General features: G+C 43.6%; 1 protein-coding gene across 6 annotated transcripts in view; it reads left to right on the top strand.

Moving 5' to 3' along the window:
* Nucleotides 1–21,011, top strand: part of CADM1 (cell adhesion molecule 1) — a 158,015-nt gene that overhangs the window by 110,346 nt on the left and 26,658 nt on the right. For 5 of the 6 annotated variants that reach the window (XM_085209095.1, XM_085209096.1, XM_085209097.1 and 2 more), the window contains exons 4-8: nt 48–185; nt 1,965–2,120; nt 13,245–13,344; nt 16,590–16,762; nt 20,221–20,292. In XM_085209095.1, coding sequence (XP_085065221.1) covers nt 48–185; nt 1,965–2,120; nt 13,245–13,344; nt 16,590–16,762; nt 20,221–20,292 — 639 coding nt within the window. The remainder of the gene's footprint in view (nt 1–47; nt 186–1,964; nt 2,121–13,244; nt 13,345–16,589; nt 16,763–20,220; nt 20,293–21,011) is intronic. The other variant, XM_085209101.1, reaches the window with a different exon arrangement.

Here is a 21,011-nt window from a genome sequence, read left to right as displayed (position 1 = left end):
TATGTGTTGTGATTTTGGTTTTTTCTTTTATTTATCTTTTGTTTTAGTCCCACCACGCAATTTGGTCATTGATATCCAGAAAGAAATCGCTGTTGAGGGAGAAGAGATTGAGCTGAACTGCACTGCCATGGCCAGCAGACCAGCAACCACCATCAGATGGTTCAAAGGAAACAAGGAGCTGACTGGTACGTGTAACCTCCCAGTCAACTTTTTTTCTTTCTTTCCTTTTCACGTGCTGAAATGATTTATGTAACGTTGTCTGCTGGCTCTCTGTTGCCTCCTTAAAAAAAGAAAGAAAAAAGCAAGCTGTTTTAAACGCCAGCTCAGGAACAAAGGAGTATGTGGGCAGACATAAATTATTCTTTAACACAGAAGGGCTGAACTTCTTGTTGTCCTCTGCCTACCTGCCAGACTTAAGTGTAGGGATCCGGAGCCTTTCTGTAACTGCAGGTGACCTCGAGGAGCCCTAAAGCTGTGCGGAGAATTTATTTCTCTGGCTGTTTGTATTTTTCTGCCCTGTTTTAGGTATGAGTAAGATCGTCTGTGCTTTGAGCTGTGCTTTGACTTTCAGTTCATCTTCATGTTTATGAAGTTTATGGAGTATTTTTCCTGTGTTCAGTTGCATATTCATATAAGAAGTGTTTCTCCTACTCCCCTCAGCCTGGTTGCCCCTGGTATTGGCACAGTCGAGTCGCTGACACTGATTGCATGTGTCATGCTGTTAGTTTTAAGTCTGCATGTAGATGTGAGCTTGGTTGACAACACCTTTGTGCTGAGACAGTGAAGGGCTCTCTACAGAAGTCCAGACTCATTACTTCAAATGCAACCCCCCTACAAGGGCAAGATAAAATCCTCTATTTAAGTACAACACCTACAAGCATCTGAGTATGACACATGCTGAGCGTATGCTGATAAAGGTGGAATGCAAACCTGCTGCTGCTTGAAGTGGTGCCCCACTGATTTCCAGCACCTGTTGTCATCTAAACGTTACACAGATCTTCAAATGATCTCTTTCTTGGTTTTCTTTCCTATTCTGGCAGGCAGCAGTGCAATAGTTTTTGACCCTTCATGCTTGACCTGTCCAGCTTCTTGATTGAGTTTTCTTGCGTTGGCAATTGAATCCCAGCTCTGCTTTAGCTTTGAAAACTGCTGGGCTGAGTTGTAGCTTCTTGAAATACCAGTTCACCCTGTGGAGTCTTTGGATGTTTTTTAAACAGAAGTCAGGAAACTGAAATACTGGGTTGAGAATAGATTGAAGCCTTTCCTCTAGGTATAAAGAGATGTCACTTTCTGCAGCTCTCCTCGTGTTTTACTTAAATATATTTATCCTGAAATATTTTTGTGTTTGAAAGACCTCTGTTGCAAGTTACTCCTAACGTTTTGACCATGGAATCTGAGTTCTTAAATAAAAAGCCACAGATAAGAGTATTTAGAGGCACAGTGGAGGCACACTGTCAGCAAGTGATTTCAGAGGGCATGGCAAAATCCTCTCTCCTGTCTCTTCTTTCTTGGTTCTGTGTTGTCTGTCACATCACCTTTCAGGTAGTAAATCCTGCGGTTACTCTCATGGTTACTCTCTCTGGAGTACAGCTGAAATATTTCAGCCTATCAATATGACTTTTAATTAAGTTAATCTGTTTAATCACTTGTCTAGCTAATTGTTGATTCCAAAGTGGGAGGGGATTTGTAACTCCATTGATTGAAGAGTTTGGGGATTTGGGGATGGTGTAAAGGGATTGTTAATCATTGTGATAGTGTATGGTAGATTTTAATCAGAAACAACTTCACGGGGAGGTGTGTTGCTCCATTCCCACATACCTCCCTGCCATAAAGCCTTGTGTCTAAAGAAAGGAAACAAGTGTATGAAGGCAGCATGTCACCTGGGCACAGCAATTAGGAATGTGAACGTACCCATAGATACATTTGTGATCGCTTTCTGCTCTTCTTTTCCATTTCTTTCCCAGGCAAGTCAGAAGTGGAGCAGTGGTCTGATATGTACACAGTGACCAGCCAGCTTTTGCTGAAAGTGGGACGGGAGGACGATGGGGTCCCTGTCATCTGCTTGGTGGATCACCCCGCTGTCAAAGACTTGCAGACACAACGCTACCTAGAAGTCATGTGTGAGTAGCAGAACTTCTGATGGTTTTAACATATAGAATCATAGAATGGCCTGGGTTGCAAAGGAGCACAGTGCTCATCCAGTTCCAACCCCCTGCTGTGTGCAGGTCACCACCAGCAGCCCAGGCTGCCCAGAGCCACATCCAGCCTGGCCTTGAATGCCTGCAGGGATGGGGCATCCACAGCCTCCTTGGGCAACCTGTTCCAGTGCATCTCCACCCCCTGGCTGAAAAAATATAAAATTACTCACTGAAGAGTTCAGGAACTGTTTGCTGTATGTTTAGGTGAAGCCGTGGAGGGTGTTGATGGAACTTACGGCCCGTTTTCAAATCTGAAACTGAAATGTTGTTTACCATTTAATTGGTTAAGTTTTGACTTTTCCCAGCCCTTTCGTTTACTTCAGATTTGCGCCATAAAAAGTTCCTGGCTGAGCGTTATGATCATCAGAACAGACTAAATCTCAGGGGGCTGGAGGATGTTTTTTAGCAAAAATCTCTTTGAAATGCTTTTCTCTGATGCCACATAAAAGTAACTGGCCACCATTGTGAGTTTGCTGGAAAAAAAAAAAAAAAGAAAAAGAAAAAAAAAATTGCCACTGTGCAAAAGAAGCACTGGTTTTGTGCATTGTGAACGTACAGCTGCAGCTGTTTTTCTAAATTAGGGCAGGATGAAGTGCATGGAATCTCTAGAAGCATCCCTGACAAAGGCCTGGCCTCTTTCATTCTTCTGTCCCCATCATGTTGGGTGTTAATAATGCATTGCACTTTGTTTAGGAGCTGTTCTACTGTATGTGACGTTAACAAGGTCTCTGAGCAGTTATCTGGAAATACCTGGGGTCCCAAATGCAGACGTGCCTGACGTCCAGCTGCTCTATGCATGTGCTGCTGCTCAGAAAGAGCTCCAGAACCCAAGTGAGACTGTCCTCACGCACAGCTTTGGTGCCTCAGAAAATCAGGGCTGCGCAGATGATTCCCAGTGCTTATTTTTGCAGGTTGACATCGACTGCAACATTACGCTGAAAGGGAAAGAGGAGGTTGTATTAATTTTGTTTCATTTGCTTCGTCATGTAGTTTCATTATGAACGTCTTGGTTACAATTCTCATATCTCTGAAACTAGCGTGAAGTTATGTTCCTGTAATGAGGAAAACAGAAACGATCAGATACTTCCTAAATTGGCAGATACTAGATTTCTTGTGACTGCGCTAATGTGTAATTCATTTATGCAAACTTAATGTCCATTAACATTTCTTGTGGAGCTCCATTAGCTTTAATAATACATCGGCACCTTTGTGAGGCTTGATCAAATACTTAACAGGGAAAAAAAAAAAAAATCCTATCTCCCCTATTATGTTGATATTGAAATCTTCCAGAGTTTCTTCCCCTTGTTTGAAAGGGCATCAGATTTCCTTTAGGCTTCCTTTTAGAAATTCCACTGAAATCCCTGATGCTTTGATGGATGGGAGAGGACCAGTGTTTGTGGGGAGGAAAAAAAAGCAGCAAAATCTGTTCTGTTTTTCCTCTCTATCAAGTGAATCCCATTTGGAGTGCTTTCATTTGCAGTCTTTACAGGGTTGCACATACACTGAAGGCAAAGCACATGTAAAATACAGTTACTTGGATGTCCTTTGGGACGCATGTGATCTTCTGATAATGTGTTGGAGGCTTCTGCTGCAAAGATTTTACCCTTATCACTGATTTTAGTGTTCCCTATGGTTGTTCCTGGAGCTGAACATGTGCTTGTTGGAGTAGAACTAACACAGCACCTCCTTGTGAGGTGAGGGGGTGGGTATGAAAAGGTCTTTTGAGTGCTCTGGTCGGAATTAAACTCAGAGCTTGCTAACAGAAGCTATGGGTATATTTACGGGGAATTGACCCGTGTTAGTCTAGTTAGTTTTTTAGTGGGCAGGAGCAGATGGCTTGAGAGAAGAGAACCAGAAGAAAAAAACACATAACGTCATAACCTTGCAGCTCCCAGCAATTAGTGGCTCCGGGACTTCATGTGCTGGAGGACATCCAGGCATGAGCAATTGGTTCTTCCTGCTGGACCTGAACCTAGGGTAGAAAAGGAGTTCAGAGAGCACACCTTTACCTCTCAGCTTTTCTTGCTTTAATCTGATGACTGCAGCTCAGTTCTGAGGGAGACAGTGAGCAGGAGGAAAATCTTGTCTTCACCGACCAGCATCTCAATCAGTGCTTCTGTTGGCACGAACTCAGCCTCTTGGGGAACTTTGACAATCAGGCCTAATTGATACTTTCTCAATTGCTTTTTAGATATAGGACTTGCAATCAGCGCACCGGATCCCTTCCGATGACTGTTGAGGCACTTCTACTGACCATTTTTACTTTTCAGGCACACGAAATGCCATACCTCCTAAGAAGCAGTGATTAGCAGTCACCCATCGGGCCAATGCATTTGGTTTTTGCTGCTTCTCTTGCAGCCACAGAGGCATAACTCCAGATCAGTCAGCTGCGTGGCGTTGGTTGAGTGTCTGCTGTTCCTTTCTCTCCTCTAAGTCTTGCCTGTCCATACCAAGGGCACAACGGATCCCCCTTTTTGGCACACCAGCAGAACGTAGTAAAGTATTTTCTCAGCAGATGTTGTATTTCTCTGCACTTAATGTTTCCAACCTGAGCACGTTGGGGAAGGATAGGAGGATGATGGATGGAGCCTTCTTGGATAACGAGGTATTGTTGTCTGACTCAATTTCAAAGCACGGAGAGATTTTTCTTGAAGAGATGATTCAAAAGTTTAAAAACAAAACCAAACCACTGAAAGCAACAGAAATAACACGTTTTGTGGTGGGGGGTGTTTGTCCTCATGGAAACTCCTCAGAGCGCATCCTGCAAAAGGGAACAGGCAGTGAACTCGGTGCTGGTTGTATAATGTTGAAATGAGAGAAAAAAAAAAAGGTATTTTCAGAGGTCACACTCCCACACAGCTCAGCCATTTTGCAAGAGGAGGTTATTTCTGCTGTTCCTCATGTGCTCCTTGTGGAAGCAGTGCCTTTGTGATGCTCCCAGATGGAGGAAGTAGAGCAGAGATGGGAGCTGGGTGCGGGTCCGGCTCCTTTGCAGCCCAGTGGGAAGGTTGCAGTCCTTTCTCCCACCAGTGTTTTTATTCTACATCCAAAACATTACATTTTCTCTTTCTCAAGTAGTTTTCTTAAGGAGAAGCATGCCAAATATGGTTCAGGGACCTTGAGGTGTCACTGAAAATCGGGGATGTTCGTTCTTGTTTTGGTGCATTTGGAGGCGTTGCCTGAAATAAGCATCTGTTTAATTGAAATGCTCTTCTTGGCGAAGAAAGGGGGAAAAAAAATCCAGAACAGGTGCAAAAATGGAAGTCTGTGAAGTGACCTCCTTCACTGTGTTCTAAAAGCAATTCATTTCAACATTTTCGCCTGCATTGTAGTTCAAAGGAAATTGCCAACTTCAGGAGCGTATTTCAGGCTGGCCCTTGGCCTTGGCACCGGGCTGCAGTTGCTCCAGTTGTCCTGAGCCACAGAGAAGCAGGTAGTGCCCACGAAGGGAGACAGGCACGTTGATTTCAGACTCTGCAGAGTTAATGTGTGGGGTTTGTGATAACGTTGCACCTCGGAGCACCCTGTGCATGTGCAGCACTAAACCTGGTGTCACCGTAGCCATCATTTAACAAGGCAGTTGTTCTCTATCCACGGTGATTTGTCTTCTTGTTGTCCTCTTCTCTGCTTGGTTATTTCTAAGTGTCTCCTCCGGTGCTGAGCATGTAGAACCTTTAAGGATGGGCACAGTTGTTTTCTTTGTAACCTGAGAGATGGGAATGGCTGTTTTGCTCCTCCTCTGGCAAAATAATTGAACTGTTGCATGATCTGATAAGGGTCCATAGTACATTCTGGTAATTCATTACTGTACCATAAGCTAAAGTTGAAAAAAATGAATAGCAGCTTCACCCGAATCCGGGCAGTGCATGTAGTGGGGTGTGGGGAGGGATGTTTTGCTGTAGTCAGCAGAGTGATGACTAAGATGTATTCATGCTGAGTATTAACTTGTCCTACTCAGGGAGTAAGCTATTTATTGCATATGTAATGTGGCACAGCCTGGCCCTTTGTGAAGCTTTGAGATAAATGCTTCCCTATGAACGCAGAGTGTGTTATTAAAAAGAAATCTCTGCAAACAAGCATTCTGTAATATTTATGAAAATCTCCTGGTAATGCTTTTTAAAAGCAAACAGAGTTTGACAGATAGCGCCGTGTACTCACAGTAACAACAACACTTTCATGCTTGATTAATAGCCAGTGAGCACACAGCCCTGTGCAGTGGATGGCTGCAATATGTTGTGTGGTGCTGGCTTGGAAATGTATGTTGAGTTGGGCTCAAGTTGCTTTCCTTTTTTGATTCAGATCATTCAATGAGGGGTGGAAGACCAGGGTGTTGAGCATAATTTTAGAAAGGAAATGAAGCACCAAAATGCATTAAAATATCATTAAGGAATTAAATGGAACCAGATACTCTGAAACATTTAGGTTCAGCTTTTGTGGTACTTTTCAAAGAAAAGTCATTATGTGATACTGGAAGTGAAAGTGTGGAAGTCCTGATTTGACTCCTCTTCTCTTCTCTTCTCTTCTCTTCTCTTCTCTTCTCTTCTCTTCTCTTCTCTTCTCTTCTCTTCTCTTCTCTTCTCTTCTCTTCTCTTCTCTTCTCTTCTCTTCTCTTCTCTTCTCTTCTCTTCTCTTCTCTTCTCTTCTCTTCTCTTCTCTTCTCTTCTCTTCCTCTCTTTCTGAAGTTATAATGAATTGTGTATTCCGCTTTTTTTTTAGTAGCTATAAGTGTACATCTAAAATACGCACCAAAGGAATCTGTTACGGCCTCTGCTGTTACGATGGGAGAATGCTTTGCACCCAATTATGTTAAAAATCAACCATATATGTATGCTGTCACATCTTCAGTAATCCTTATATTTCTATCGAGTGCAAATATTAATTGCATAGTATGCAGTGAAGTGATTAACATCAATGTAATTTATCATCTGGAGGTTTCTTAAAATGAATAAATGAGTTGTTTTGTTCAGTGAGGTGTTGACCTCTTCAGAAACTTTGATTTAAAGCTTTCTATTTTTTTTTTTTTTCCTCTCCTTTTTATAAATATGAAAAGCACCACAATCAGCCAAGTGTTCAGTTATTTGATTTTCTGGGGCATTAGCCACTCTTGTTTGTGACATTTCCCAGTTGGGTGCTCGTTTGCAAGCTCATTAATAAGGTTTTCTCAGAGGAGTGTTGTTGGGAATGAAAAGCACGCAGCACAGCCTGGACGTTGTGCTTTGGAAGTATTCAGCAGGAGCGTGCAGCTAAATATTGAGAATAGGGATGTGTTAGGTACAACACACCCTCCTCTTCCCCTGGGTATTCCTGAGCATGGAATTCAGTTGGGGTGCAGTCCCTAAGAGCCAAGTCCTGGCCATTGATGCTAGAGGTGACTCTGCCCCTACCAAAGTGAGGTGAAAGCCCTGGTTTGTCAGGTCCGTGCTCTCTCTAACTTCATTCTTGATAAGCAAATCTGCTTGATGTTGGGATTAAGGCGACAGTTCATCTCTACCTGTGTATGGATGTCAGCATCTCTGACTTGTTTTAATATTGAAAGATGTATTCCTGCTGAACTTCCCCTCGCGTGTGAGCGCTGTGAGATACAGAAACTGCCAGGAGACAGATTTTGAGAATGGTTTATTCTGCTATTTCTATAGACAGTGCAGCTTGTTGGTTTGAGACACAGAACAAAGCAGAGCTGAGGATCTCTGAAAAATAACCATCTTTCTTCAGATGGGCACTAGAGTGTATTCTGGGTGATTTTGAAGCCAGAATTACCTAAAGTGGGCAAAAACTCTGCTTGACCTGCAGGATCCATCTCTTGAGAACACCATCTGTCATCATTTCTGCAAAGAGGCACACTTGGAGAATTAATTCAGTAATCACCAAATGGATTTTAAAACTTGGATTCGCTGCCTAATTTTACAGTGCAGGCAAGAGAATTTTCAGCTGAATCATTGAAAGAATCCATTTTGTAATTTTCTCAGTTGGCAAACAGTCTGGTGGTACGAAACCCATCCTTGTCTGCCACGGAGGAGCTGACCATGTACTGTCACATCATTTCTTAATGATGTACGTGTTCAGCTGCAATTTGGTGATGGTGTGGGCCAGGGAGGGTTGGCTGCTTTGTCACTCTTGGTGGTTGATGAGCATTAGGAGTCGGCTGAGTTCAGAGAAACATCTCTCCTGCTGAAGAAATGCTTTCCAGAATGTTTTAACTGTGGTATTAATGACTGTTCCAGTGCAGTTTTTTGTGCTTAGAGTGGACAGATTGCTGCGTCGTAGGAGCCGTATCACTCTGAGATTGCTGGAGGACCAGGAGCTGCTGGAGTGTGATGATTCAACTCGGAGATGACTGGCACGGCCCCAAAGAACATCCACCTCAAGTGTGATGTCGTTTATGTTTTGCAGCTTGTAGCAGTGGAATTACTGGGTGCAGCCACACACTTAAATTTACTGCGCACGTTTTCCTCGTTAAGAGTATTCTGAATGTGTTTCATGGGGGAGAACATGAGGGCAAGAGCATAACTATCATTCACCTGCCTCCTTGCATTTCCCAAGTAAACCATCCTTTTATTTCAGGTCATATTTCCATGTAGGAGTCACATCTAATATGCATTAGCATCCTTGTGGGCTGCAGTGTGTGGGAATTCAACCACGGGCTTGGCAGTTGGAGAAACCCATGCTGTGACCATGCAGCACTTCCTGCCTGCAGAGAGATGTGCTGCCTCCTGTCGTGCTGCCGTTGGGTTTAGTCCTCTTACAAATGAGATAAATGTTCTCAGCAAAACTTGGCTGCCTTCCTCCAGTTGGTACGTTACGCTGAAGGCGGTAATAGAATCAAAGAGTCATTGAGGTTGGAAAGGACCTCTAAGATCAGCTCACCTTCCACCTACCACCAATCTTACCCACTAACCATGTCTCTCAGTGCTGTATCTCCATGTTTCTTGAAATGGAGGTACCTGCTGACCAGAGGAGCCCTGAGGGGATGGCACAAAGGCTGTGGCCAGCCCTGATGTCCCAGAGCCACACAGCAGAGCTAGCATTGGGCTGTGCTGGGATCAAGCTGTCCCAATCAGTCCGGTGTCACTTCCTGAGACGACGAGCTCGCCTGTCTTTGAGATCATAGGTCTGCCTGATGAAAGTAAATGGGTAGAAATAATGGGCTTAGGTTTTTGTAAGACACTGAACTCTGTATAACATGATATCCTGACTGATTAATGAGATCTAAGCATAATCGATGGAGCGCACATTTAAATGGATTAAGAAATCACTAACTGGCAGATCTCAAAGAATAGTCATTAGGGAGTAATCAGCAAGTGATGGTATTTTTAGAGTAAATGCACTGGCCTGGGTGCTTAGCCTGATGCTCTTCAGTGCTCCCATGACTCATTTAGAAGTTCTTTAAAAAAAAATAATAATCAAAAAAATCACTGTTAATAATCTTTGCTGATGGCACAAAACTGCCTAACAGTTAATAAGAAGAAGAGTCAAGGCATATGCAGAATGACTTGAGTGTTTGGATAATTTCTGAATCTCAGCATTTTAAAACTCTGTAAAGTGGGTGCAGCCTGTATCCCTTCCTCACAGAAGTGGAACTACATCTTGGGAAATGGAATGGTTGGAATGCTGCAGCAGAAGCTTTCAGTAGAGAAACCAGCGCTTCCCTGTGTGCGTGAGGCAAGGAGCTGGAGCTGAGGTGATGGTTTTTCTCTACTGTGCTAATGAGTCCAGTCCTGGAGTCTTGCACACATCTTCATGTGTAGACTTTATAGAAATCCTGCTGGAAGTTTGGATCAATTGTGGAGGAACTTGACAGCCATGGACAATACTGCGCACGCAGCCTTAGTCCAACTCTACCCTGAGGGACTGATAGCACAATAGCTATGGGGGAAGAGTGCTGAGTACAGGTTGCATATTAGGAAGAACTTCTTCTCTCAAACAGCAGTTGAGCACTGGCACAGGCTGTGCGGGGAGGTGGTGGAATCAAGGAAAGGGCAGATGTAGTACACAGGGACATGATTTAATGGGCAGTATTGGTGGATGGGTAGATTTGATGACCTTAGAGGTCTTTTCCATCCTTAATGATTCTATGATTGTATTATTTTTCCTTTCCTGGTTGCCTTCAGGAGTGTGGGAGGCTGAGAGGTTTGGCCTCATGCATGCCATAATTGACAGGCCAGGCAAGGAGCAGGGCTTGCTGTCGCCTCTCTGAAGGCTGCTTTTCAGTTGTCTTTGAGGCACACAATGCGTGTGTTGTAAAAGAAATCTCATCAAATGCAGAATGGTTTTGTAATAAGTTTTTCAAATTGGTTGCTGCTACAGTGTAACCTTTAGACTACTGGTATTTAACCTTGTATATCACTCGTAGGTTTTGAATGAATTTAGCTTAATAAAGGTGCCTTATTAAATTACTAGGGTTTCTTTTTTTTTTTTTTAAGCCACTAGAAATAGGCATACTAGGAAATAGCTTGAGGTTGTTTCATCTAATTGGGTGCCACTGGAGTGTATTGAGGCTCAGAAGCATAGATGCAAGCATTTATTTTTATGCAGTAATCAGGCAACGTGATATTATGAAGTTCCAAGTTGAGGATTTCAGGCAGTTGGAATGCACTTGGTAGTAAAAGTTCTTCTGCTGTTGCTTATGCCCTGGACTGCCATCTGAGATGGTCATTGCCCCACATTGTTCTACCACAGGTGTCACTACTGGAACGTGGCCTTTTTAATGAAGTGGTTAATAGGTGGCAAACCATTGGTACAGACCTTGAAAAACATCAGACTGGTGTTGGTTGCTGAATGCCACAGTTCCAGGTAGGATCTGAGCTCAGGACCTGGCATTTTGCACAGCTTTACTTAAGAGTCCATAATCTGAAGAGAAAAGGTACCGACTTCAACTGCAACAAAATTAAAGATTATTTATGTCCTTAAAAAAAAAAAAAAAAAAAAAGACACACAGTCTGCCCCACATTCTTGGTCAAAGCAGGTGGAATTTTCCCTGTATACTACATGCCTAATTAAAATGTCAGTTCTCTGGAGTGACCGGCCACCTTTCAGCATTTTGAAGCACTTCCCATTTCCATAAGTGCCTTCTGTAATTACTTGCTTGTTGACGAGTCCTGCTTAGAAAAGACATTCACTGTGATAACTCCATTGGGAATGTTGTTGTCTTCACAAGTGCAACTGTGTGTTAACGAAGTCCGGATTTATATTGTGTGTGAGATAGAATCACAGGATGGTTTGGGTTGGAAGGGAGCTCAAAGGTGCCACTCCGTGCAGTGCACAGGGACACCCACAGCTCCAGCAGTGCTCACAGCCCCAACAGCCTGACCTGGGCTGTCTGCAGAGATGAGGCATCCATCACCTCTCTGGGCAACCGGTGCCAGTGCCTCACCGCCCTCAGTGCCAAACCTTCTGCCTCATCTCCAGTCTAGTTCTCTCCTCCCCATCCCTGCAGTGTGCAAATCCAAGTGGTATAGATTCACTTTGCTTCTTTCGTTTGAGTAATGGAGACTGTGGGGCTAGAGGCTGGAATGGAAGGGCTCGGATCTTGTAGTTTTGGGAGAGCCTACTTAGTTTGCAGTTCATTCTCTGTACAACAAGCCTTCAGTGTATTCCTCTTGATTGCCATAAGTAATTGACAGCTGTTAAGCATCTCATTAGAAATAGGGAAATTTGTCTCATTGGAGCAGCAGAAGAGGCCATGCAAGAAGGCCTCCATTTTCCCCTGTAAACAGGGCTCAGAAGCTTTTCTCCTCTTTCATAGGATCATGATGGTTGGGAAAGACCACTAAGACCATCTCATCCAACCAGGCTTGTTCTGGCATTAGCCCTTAGTTACCTTAGCATCACCCCTTGGGGGTCAGCTTGTGTTTAAGGCATCCTTCAGTGTCGTGTTTCCACTGGAGGTGGGACTTTGCAGCTCACGTGGAACACACATCCATGACACCATAACCCCTGTGCAGATACTGCTTGGTTTCATGGCCACAGAAAGCATCTGGAATGGGATTCGTTCATAAAATGTTTGTGGTACATCGTCTCAGGAGAGGATTTACTGGTGTAGCTTATTCCATTACTGAAAATTAGAAGAGTTTAAATTGGTCAAATCCTGACATGCATTTTTTTTTCCTAATCTCTATTATTCCATAGGAAGCACGTTAATGAGTTAAACACAATTAATAAAGTGCAGCAAGCTGATATTTTTGGTAGCAGTGAACTCTCAAAGGAAAGAGAAATATTTGAATTGTTTCAACCTTTATGCATACTGATTTATTTTTTTGCTTTTCTTCATTTCTTACAGTTGAGTAAATTCCTGAAAGATACACACAGCCTAATGGCATCCGTAGCATTGATAACATTGATAGCAGTTTAGCTACAGCTCAGATTGCGTTCTTAATCTGCTTTTCAGTTATAGGAGGCAATGAATTTTTTAATCACGGACTCCAGTGTGTTGTGGCTGTTTTTGTGGGTTTTATTTTTCCTGCAGGGTTTTGCTACAGCGTGTTTGAGCCGGCTGCCTCACTATGAATGCTTTAATTCTCTGTGTTTATTTTAGGATTTAGAAGAGCTTCATTTCGACTAACGAAAATCTTGGGTTGTTCAAACAAAAGCAGCGGTGGCTGCGATGCCTTTTTGTGTTTCTAACAAGCATCTCTTGTAAAGCCCCGACGTATTAATATGCGTGGACACAAGGTGTTGTCATACAGTAATATATGATACACGATAAAACATATCAATTCCGAGCACCGCAGATATCACCAGTTTCACCTTAGCATGAAGGCAAATGAGTTCCTTTTAGCTTGAGTGAGTCCAGAGATAAACTCTAGTGCAGCAGAATGCCTTTCCTGGGGAACAGTGGTGCTCAAGTCAGTGCAGATCTCCTATCTGCTCACGTTTCCCATCGCTAATCACTCCGTCTTGAAGCAAATAGCAAGCTCACGTGCTGATTAGATGAATGGCTTAGAGGGGGCCAAAAGGAGCGGTGGTGATGGCTGTCTTTTGGTGTTGGGTGCGTAGAAATGGGATTCTGTCTGACAAGGAAATTTATGAAATGATGTTTTTGTCATGCAGATAAGCCTCAAGTGCGGGTTTCTCAGAATTACCCAGTGCAAGGCCTCACGAGAGAAGGGGAGCCGCTCGAACTGACGTGCGCAGCTTTTGGAAAACCACAGTAAGTTGGGAACTGCCCAAGGATGGACCAGGCCGTAATGGAGCTGTGCCCCAGAAACGTGCTGGGCGCTTTCAGCCTCCTTTGCTATTGCAGAAACTGAATGCGCCATTCTCTGCTGCGAAGACGATACGATAGGATGGAAGAGTGGAGAGATCCTTTCTGCACCAGAGTTCGTGCTGCCCAGTCATAAAACCAGAATGGTTTGGGCTGGAAGGGAGCTGAAAGGCCGCCTGGTGCCGCTCCCTGCAGTGCACAGGGACACCCACAGCTCCAGCAGTGCTCACAGCCCCAACAGCCTGACCTGGGCTGTCTGCAGGGACGGGGCACCACCGCCTCTCTGGACAACTTCTCCCACAGATCTAAATTAATTTAAATTAAGACATCTATTTTGATTTGCATTTATTCCTATGTATATATATATATATATATAAAAAAAAGGAGACTGAGGAATTCTTGCTGTTAGAGCTCCCAGGAGAGGAGCAAGCCCTCTGGTGCAGAAAGGACAGGCAGTAGCACAGGTACTGTGCAGCCGTACATCTCTTCCCCAGGGAATGGCGTAGGTGGCAATTGGTTGCAATTAATCTGCAAAAGCAAGGTCAGTGGCCTGTGTGTTGAATCCTAATAAGGTGCAAGTATGCAGAAGTATGAATGGCCCAAAGAATTGAGCACTTGTAAAAGTGGAATGGATCTGTAAGGTAAGGCAATCTGTCTTTCTGTTTGTATTGACTGTATGATAATTCTCGATTTTTGGTGACCTGTGTTGTTTCTATGAAATGCAAGTTTTATCCTTTCTCCTTCTGCCATGCCCTTGAGGCTTTCTTATATTGTTTAAGAGATTTATGCATCAGGAAATTCCTGACGAGGGAGGGTACATTTTTTTCCACACTTCCATTGTTGTTCTAATTTCAATTTCGTTGACTTTTTTTGGTTGTTGTTTTTAAGACTTCCTCTTCCACTTGGATTTATGGCTGTCAAGTATTTACTATCCTTTTTTATTTTCATCATGTCCATGAGATTTCTGCAAACATCCCTGAAATCTGTCAGCGTCTCCTTGGTAGCGTGCCCAGAACTGAAGAGTACTGCAGGTGTAGTCTAACTTGAAGTCATCCAGTTTGACAGTTCTGCTTCTGTGGGCAGGGACAGGAAGGGTCTATGCAGCTCAGAAGCAAGAAGGCTTGTGATACTGTCATCCTCCACGGTAGTCTCCTACCTCACCTAGGTGATTTTGTTTATTCCTCCTTCCCTGTACATTAGAGGCTGGCACATCCCCTACTCCCCGTTCAGAATCTGTCAGAGCCCCTTTGCATTTCTCCTCTCACGGGTAACAGCAGTTCCTCCCATTTGCTATCATCTGGGAATTTGATGAATAGGCTTCCTTACTTTTTTTTTTTTTTCCAGGCTATGAATAAGGCATACACACATTAACTAAGACAGACACCTCTCCCAGGCGCTATGCCACTTAATGTTATGGTGATGCTAGTAATGTGCTAGGAATTTACTTATGTAGTCATTTCACCCGTGTCTCTCAAAGCATAAGAAAATATACAGTAAAAAAATACTGTGTTTAGCTCTTTGCAGCAGTTTAGGATGAACAGAGATGTTTCTTCAGTTAAACAAAAGCATTTCTCTGCAATATTTTGCATCATGAACATTAGGCTAGGGGGGAAGCTCAGGGAAAAACAAAGCCAGAAAGTAGAAATTTCTCTTTTGTTATTGCCCAAGATTAGACAGTCAGAAGGAAAAAACACAAGAAAACTCAATAACAAAAGTAGGAAGATGGTGAAACTGTCACTTTCAGGATATTCAGTTCTTAGAGAAACAGGCTGCTGTGTAGCACATACAGCATGTGAGGCCTTGGGGCTCCAAAATTGCTAATAGCTCTTGGAAAACAGTAGCTAGGAGCATCAGAAACCCTTCCCCTAACGCTGAGGTAGAACTGCAGCTACAGCTCTCATGAGAGCTGCTGTTGCACGGTTATGGGAGTATCAGTGGTGTGCTCTGCAGTAAGTGCCCATCCTGCCATGTGTGGGAATTGTAGAAGCATAGAAGGGCTTAGGTTGGAGGGGAACTTAAAGATCATTTTTGTTCTAAGTCCCAGCCATGGGCAGGCTTGCTACCCACTGAATCAGGCTGCCCAGAGCCCCATCCACCCTGGCCTTGAGTGCCTCCAGGGATGGAGCAAAGCAAGGAAGAGCTCGCCAAGCCTTTGTCTGAAATCAGATGTCAATTTTGTATGAGGCAACTGAGAACTGAAGGCTTTTATTGAATTTTGCAGCCATTCCAGTCGAGTGGCTGGGATGCTGGGAGTTGAGGAGCTTTGACTTCGCTGCAGCAGTCTGCCATAAGCTCGAGCTCTTTTGGTACCTTCAACAGCACTAGCTCCCAGCAAAATACAGCCTGCAGACTTTGCATTTGGAAATAGGCAATCTGAAGAATGTGTTATTGTTTAAACCTCCCCTTATTCAGAGCTCAGTGTTTAGTCATTCTGAAAGCTTCTCTATATTTTTCTTGCTGGTATGGGCTGTCTCAGAGGAGTAGCTGATCTGTCCTTATGCTGTTCAAAGATTTTCATAGTAATAATAATAATAATAACAACTCCCCAAGCCCTGCAGCATTTGTTTTCCTTACTGGCTTTACCAGCTCTAACAAAACATGCTAATTTCATTCCCTAAATTATCCAAACGTGATGCTCATTTTGGTTTCATTAAGTAAAAGGATGCAGGAAGCAGGCTGCCAATGGGAGAAGCAGAACTGGGGAGAGAAGAAAGGTGCTCCTGTTTGCTAGCAGCTAAAATGCTATCACTGAGCAGCAGAGCCAAAATTGAAGCAAATAAGTCTATCACGTCTCTTTGTGAAATGGTTCAAACTTGATGCAAATGTACTTGTTCTGTCACATGTCCAGATCTGCACTCAGCACCCTATGGATGCACATGTAGTCCATAGGCCTCAAAGATTTCAGATGTACTGATTAAGCGAATGATTAACCACTAATGAACTTTCTTCCTGCTTGCATTAGTGTCTTCAGAAAATTTAAGGTCTGGATACAGTTTCCTGTGGGGTTAATATAAATTTAAATTGAGGAAGCCCGGCAGCATCTGGGCTTGAGTAGTGCAAAAAAGCATGTGTTATTTCTTTACAGTTTTTCTTGGTTTTGGGCTTTCTGTCTGTGGATGAACTATTGAAGATGCCATCTTTACCATAGGAAAATAGTAATGTGCTTATTTCTTTTTCTCCCTCCTCTGTAGGCCTACGGACATGAGGTGGTTAAGAGTAGATGATGAGATGCCTCAACACGTTGTAGTGTCTGGTTCAAACCTTCTCATTAGTAACCTAAACAAAACAGATAATGGTACATACCGCTGTGAGGCTTCAAACGCGGTGGGGAAATCACATGCGGATTACATGCTGTTTGTATACGGTACGTGAGAACAACCACCGTTCTTCTAGACTCATTTACACGTAATTGCAACATGCTGCTCTCGGAAAGCTTTGAAAGAAGTTAACTTTTTTTTTGCTTCCTGGAAGGATTTTACAGATAGCTCCCAAACACACCTACCAGATACCGGGGTGGGCTAGGGGCTGGAAAAGCCTTTCTTTTGCTTCTGTGACTCTCGGTGTTGTGCATCAGGTGCAGAGCCATTCGCTTCCTTTCCCTGGAGCTGTTGTTGGGGGCTCACCAAGGCACGTGCTGTCAGATGAAGCCTGAAACAAAGCTGGAACAGAGGCACGGGGAGAACTGGGAAGTCCTCTAGCCTGGCAGGACTTCTCTGATGATTCCTTTTTCCTTTTTGTAATACCTTTTTTCAGTGTCTTCAGGGTTGGTTTTTTCCCCCAGTCTTTTATTAGCGAGTTAAATGACTGAAGAGTCAGCCAGCATCCCCCAGTAATTGCAAACCAGTAAATAAACGGGAGGAATGAGATGTCCTAAGCCTATCCGTGGCTGCTGAGCAGACACTAAAACATGTCTCAGCCTCTCTTTAAAGTGCTATTAAGTACCTACTTTAATTCCTCAGTTCCTCTACGTTATTTTGCCATTGCTCTAAACCTTGTTGTACTCCTGTCACGAGGTGTTGCATATAATGGAGATTCAGAAGGCACTTGAAGAGTGATCCCCTACTTTAATTACAAAGAATTCCCCCGGGCTGCATATGTGAACCTTAGCTTAGAGTGCTTACTGAATGATGGAGCTGAGCTTGTGGTGGGTATTGCCTGATACTCGGATGGGGCAGTAATATGCTTTGGTTTGAAGTTCATTCTGTGCAACAGCTTCTGGAAGCTCTGCAGCCCAAATTCTCTTGTATTCTCTCTGATGCCAATAGTTAGTGGGGAACCCAACATCACCACTGGCATGGGACCAGTTTTAGGCCCAGTTTTAGAAACTTGCCCAGAGAATGAAGCCTCTGTCAAACCTAATAGGTCTGTGCTGAAATTGAACTCCTGTACTCCAGCATGCAGGTAGTTTTCTGGTGTCTGTAGCTCTGAAAGACTCCAGTGTGCAGTGCTTCCCCTCTCTGAGAGTTAAGTTCCCAATAACAGTAAAGATGGTGCCATTCCCAGGGGGCATTAACTTGTGGACTGCAGAGTTCAGCTATCCATCAGATGCTGTAGCACGTAGGAAGGCTTCTCATGGTTTGTCAGGAACTCACAGCCAAGTAATTGTTTCTCATCCCACCACATCCTGCTGCTGCATGTTTGGCTGTGCCCCGCTACGACTCAGCACTCCGGATAACATAAAGAACTCCTTCAGCCCTGAGTTTAGATGGGAGAAATCCAGAGCTGCTGTTGTAAATGGAAGTGATTGGGCTGTGATCATCATCTGAATCCCCCTAGAACAGAACCTTAAGGAAACCTGAAGGAATCCAGTATTGCTGTGGTGAGCCTGGAGAGGAGCTGCTGGTCTCCCTCCACGTGTCAGTGGAAAGCATGCATTTCTCCAGACTTTGCTGCATGTGGCACCCCTGGAAGACAGTGAATAATATATAGGCTATGGAGTCTGTATGCCTCTGTAGGAGCAGTGTGAAAGCCAGCAGGAAGATGTGCTCACTGCTTGCCCCCTGGGACTCAGCCCCCAGCTCCCATCCCCTTTGTGAGGGATGCACTCCAGGACAGGTAGGGCTGATTTAGTCTCCACACCAAACGAACACACCTACATTTCAATGGTATTAAGTGCAAATGATTGCCAGCAGCCAGGGCTTGCAAAAGAGCTGCTGCTGATCCCTGCTTTGCACACCTTCCTCTGTTGCACACGTGGTGTAAGGATATCTTAATTGCATGGACACACATTCCTTTCACGCTTTTCCTCCCTATGGGTAGCTGCATTTTCTAGAAGCTTCTGGCACAATTAGCACACAGTCATTTTTTGCAGTTATTGAGGGAGAGCCTGCTGCACAGCATCGTCCCCAGTGCAGGTTGGGAGATGAGCTGGGTTCACCCACCGCTGCTGGCTTGCTGGAAGGGCAGGGTCATTCTTCCCTCAATCCTATGGAGACATGAGAGCATCTTGGGCCTTGGGCAGAAGAGTGAGAAGGTTCTCCATAAGCAGAGGGACTGGGTTACTTGGAATACAGGAGCAGGACAAAATGGTTCTCAGCATATATGACCAATTTCTTTTAGCTGTCTCCACAGTGGAGCGAACTCCAAGGTAATGTCTCTTAACTTTCAGGAAGTTGTGCAGAATACAATAAAGGTGCAGCACATAATTAAAGTTCAGATGTATTAATTAGGGAATCTGAGAGCTTTCTTGGAGATAAAAGAGTAGCAGATGTGTTAGTGATGGAAAGCTGACGTGCTATAGAGAAAACCTAAAATCAAAAGCCTATGAAATGTTTCATGCTCTATTATTGCAGAATGAATCCGTAGTTCAAAGTCTTCCCAACTACTTAGCACATTCAGTTTGATCATCTGGGCATTGATACATATTTTTTTCTTTCACATCTTCTCATATCTTCCTCCTCCTGCCCAATAGTTTTGATGAGGATGTGCCCACGTACGTAAGATAAATACTGGGAAGAGCGGCAGCATTTGATTCTGAGCAGGTCAAGTGTCTGTGAGAAGTGGTTATTAGTTACAAAGAGAAGCATCTCCGTATCTGTGTTTCTCATTAACAGTGCGCTACGAGCCAAAACAAGAGTGTTAAAATAAAATTGTCAGAGAAATACTGACATTTTTATGAAAAGATCTCGGTGAAATGGATATTCAGTAATGATGTTTTCATTTCTTTGTATTTATTACTATCTTTGAAGTAGTTTTTAACATCCTGCTGACGTGTATTCATAGAGGAAGAATAGTGAAGTTAACAGCCCTGGAAAAAAAAGTGAGATATATTCGTGTGCTGTTGATATTTAGTCTGTTAAGCACAGCAGGGCCCCTCACACAAACCTCCCACCTGGATTTCAGATGTATATGTAGACAAACAACAAAGCACCACTGTGTCTTTCTTTGTACATGTAAACTGTTCTTTTTTGTTGTGGAAAGTGTGCAGTTTATTTTTCTTACAGCTTTCCCATTCCATTTTTCTCTCTCTCTCATTGACTAATTTATGCTGGGTTTTATTTGTTTCCTTTTATTTTGTTGAGCGTTGTAAGAGGCGAAGAGGGGGAGAGTTTCTGGGCCAGGTTCTCCATCTGGACTGTCCACACGTAGCTCCCTCGATGGGGATCGAGCTAGGGGTGACGTCCAGCTGCTGAGGACCTGGCCCTTGGTCTTTAAAGCCAGTTGGAAGTTCCCCACCTGGTTTTAGAGGAGGAAGGGCACCCAAGAGCCACGCTGCTTCTTAGCGTCCTTGTTTTTTCTCTGATCATTATTGATCGCTGTTGTGTTCTGCTTGTTTTTTCTTAATTTGCTTTTTTATTATTTTCCTTTTTATATTTTATCCAGATCCCCCCACAACTATCCCTCCTCCCACAACAACCACCACCACTACCACCACCATCCCTACCACCATCACAGGTATGGTACCTTCATAACCATTGGAAATGTCCTGAATGTTTATTGTCTTTTATGTATGTAAGCAGAGCTTGAAGCCTGGGGAAAAACAACAAACCAATCACTTGATTTTCATTTTATTTTATTTTTTTTCTCAAATGCACCCACTGTGTGAGTCCTAATCTGGCAGTTCAAGAAGTTGGGGCATCTCTACTGCAGGAGTTTCTGAAGCATGGAAATCGCCATGTCAGAAAGAGCTTTTGATTCAGTTACTGGTGGCTCATACTGGGTACTTCCAAATGCAGGATGTAAACAGCCTTAGAACTAGGTTTGTACTTGGAATCGTTTTACCCTCAACCCCATCAGTACCAATTTCTGAGCACTTAATTACGTGGAAGCGTAAAGTATGGTCTTGAGTGATTTAATTCACCTAATGTGACTGGAGATGCTTTCTGTCATGCATCGGTGTTTCGTCTATTTCTGTATTAAGCTGCGTTCCTCGCTCTCCCCCCAAAAATGAATCCCACCAGGCATTTTTTATTGAGTCAAAAAGTCTCTGTCGGAGCCTTTTTGAGGAGCTGGCTTTAAGAACGTTGACTTTTTTGCCTGTCTGGTAAGAAAAGATGAACAAAACCAACCAGCTGATCACCAAACCCCTCTATTTTACACACATCTGTCATACTTCCTCACTAAACCTGACTCTCTCCACCCATAACCAAAGCCCTTTCTTATTTTGCTGTATT

Source organism: Meleagris gallopavo, chromosome 26 (genome assembly GCF_905368555.1).
Source record: "Meleagris gallopavo chromosome 26, MGAL_WU_HG_1.1, whole genome shotgun sequence".
NCBI lineage: Eukaryota > Metazoa > Chordata > Aves > Galliformes > Phasianidae > Meleagris > Meleagris gallopavo.
Note: the sequence above shows the minus strand (reverse complement) of the source record. Positions and strands in the feature narration are given on the sequence as shown.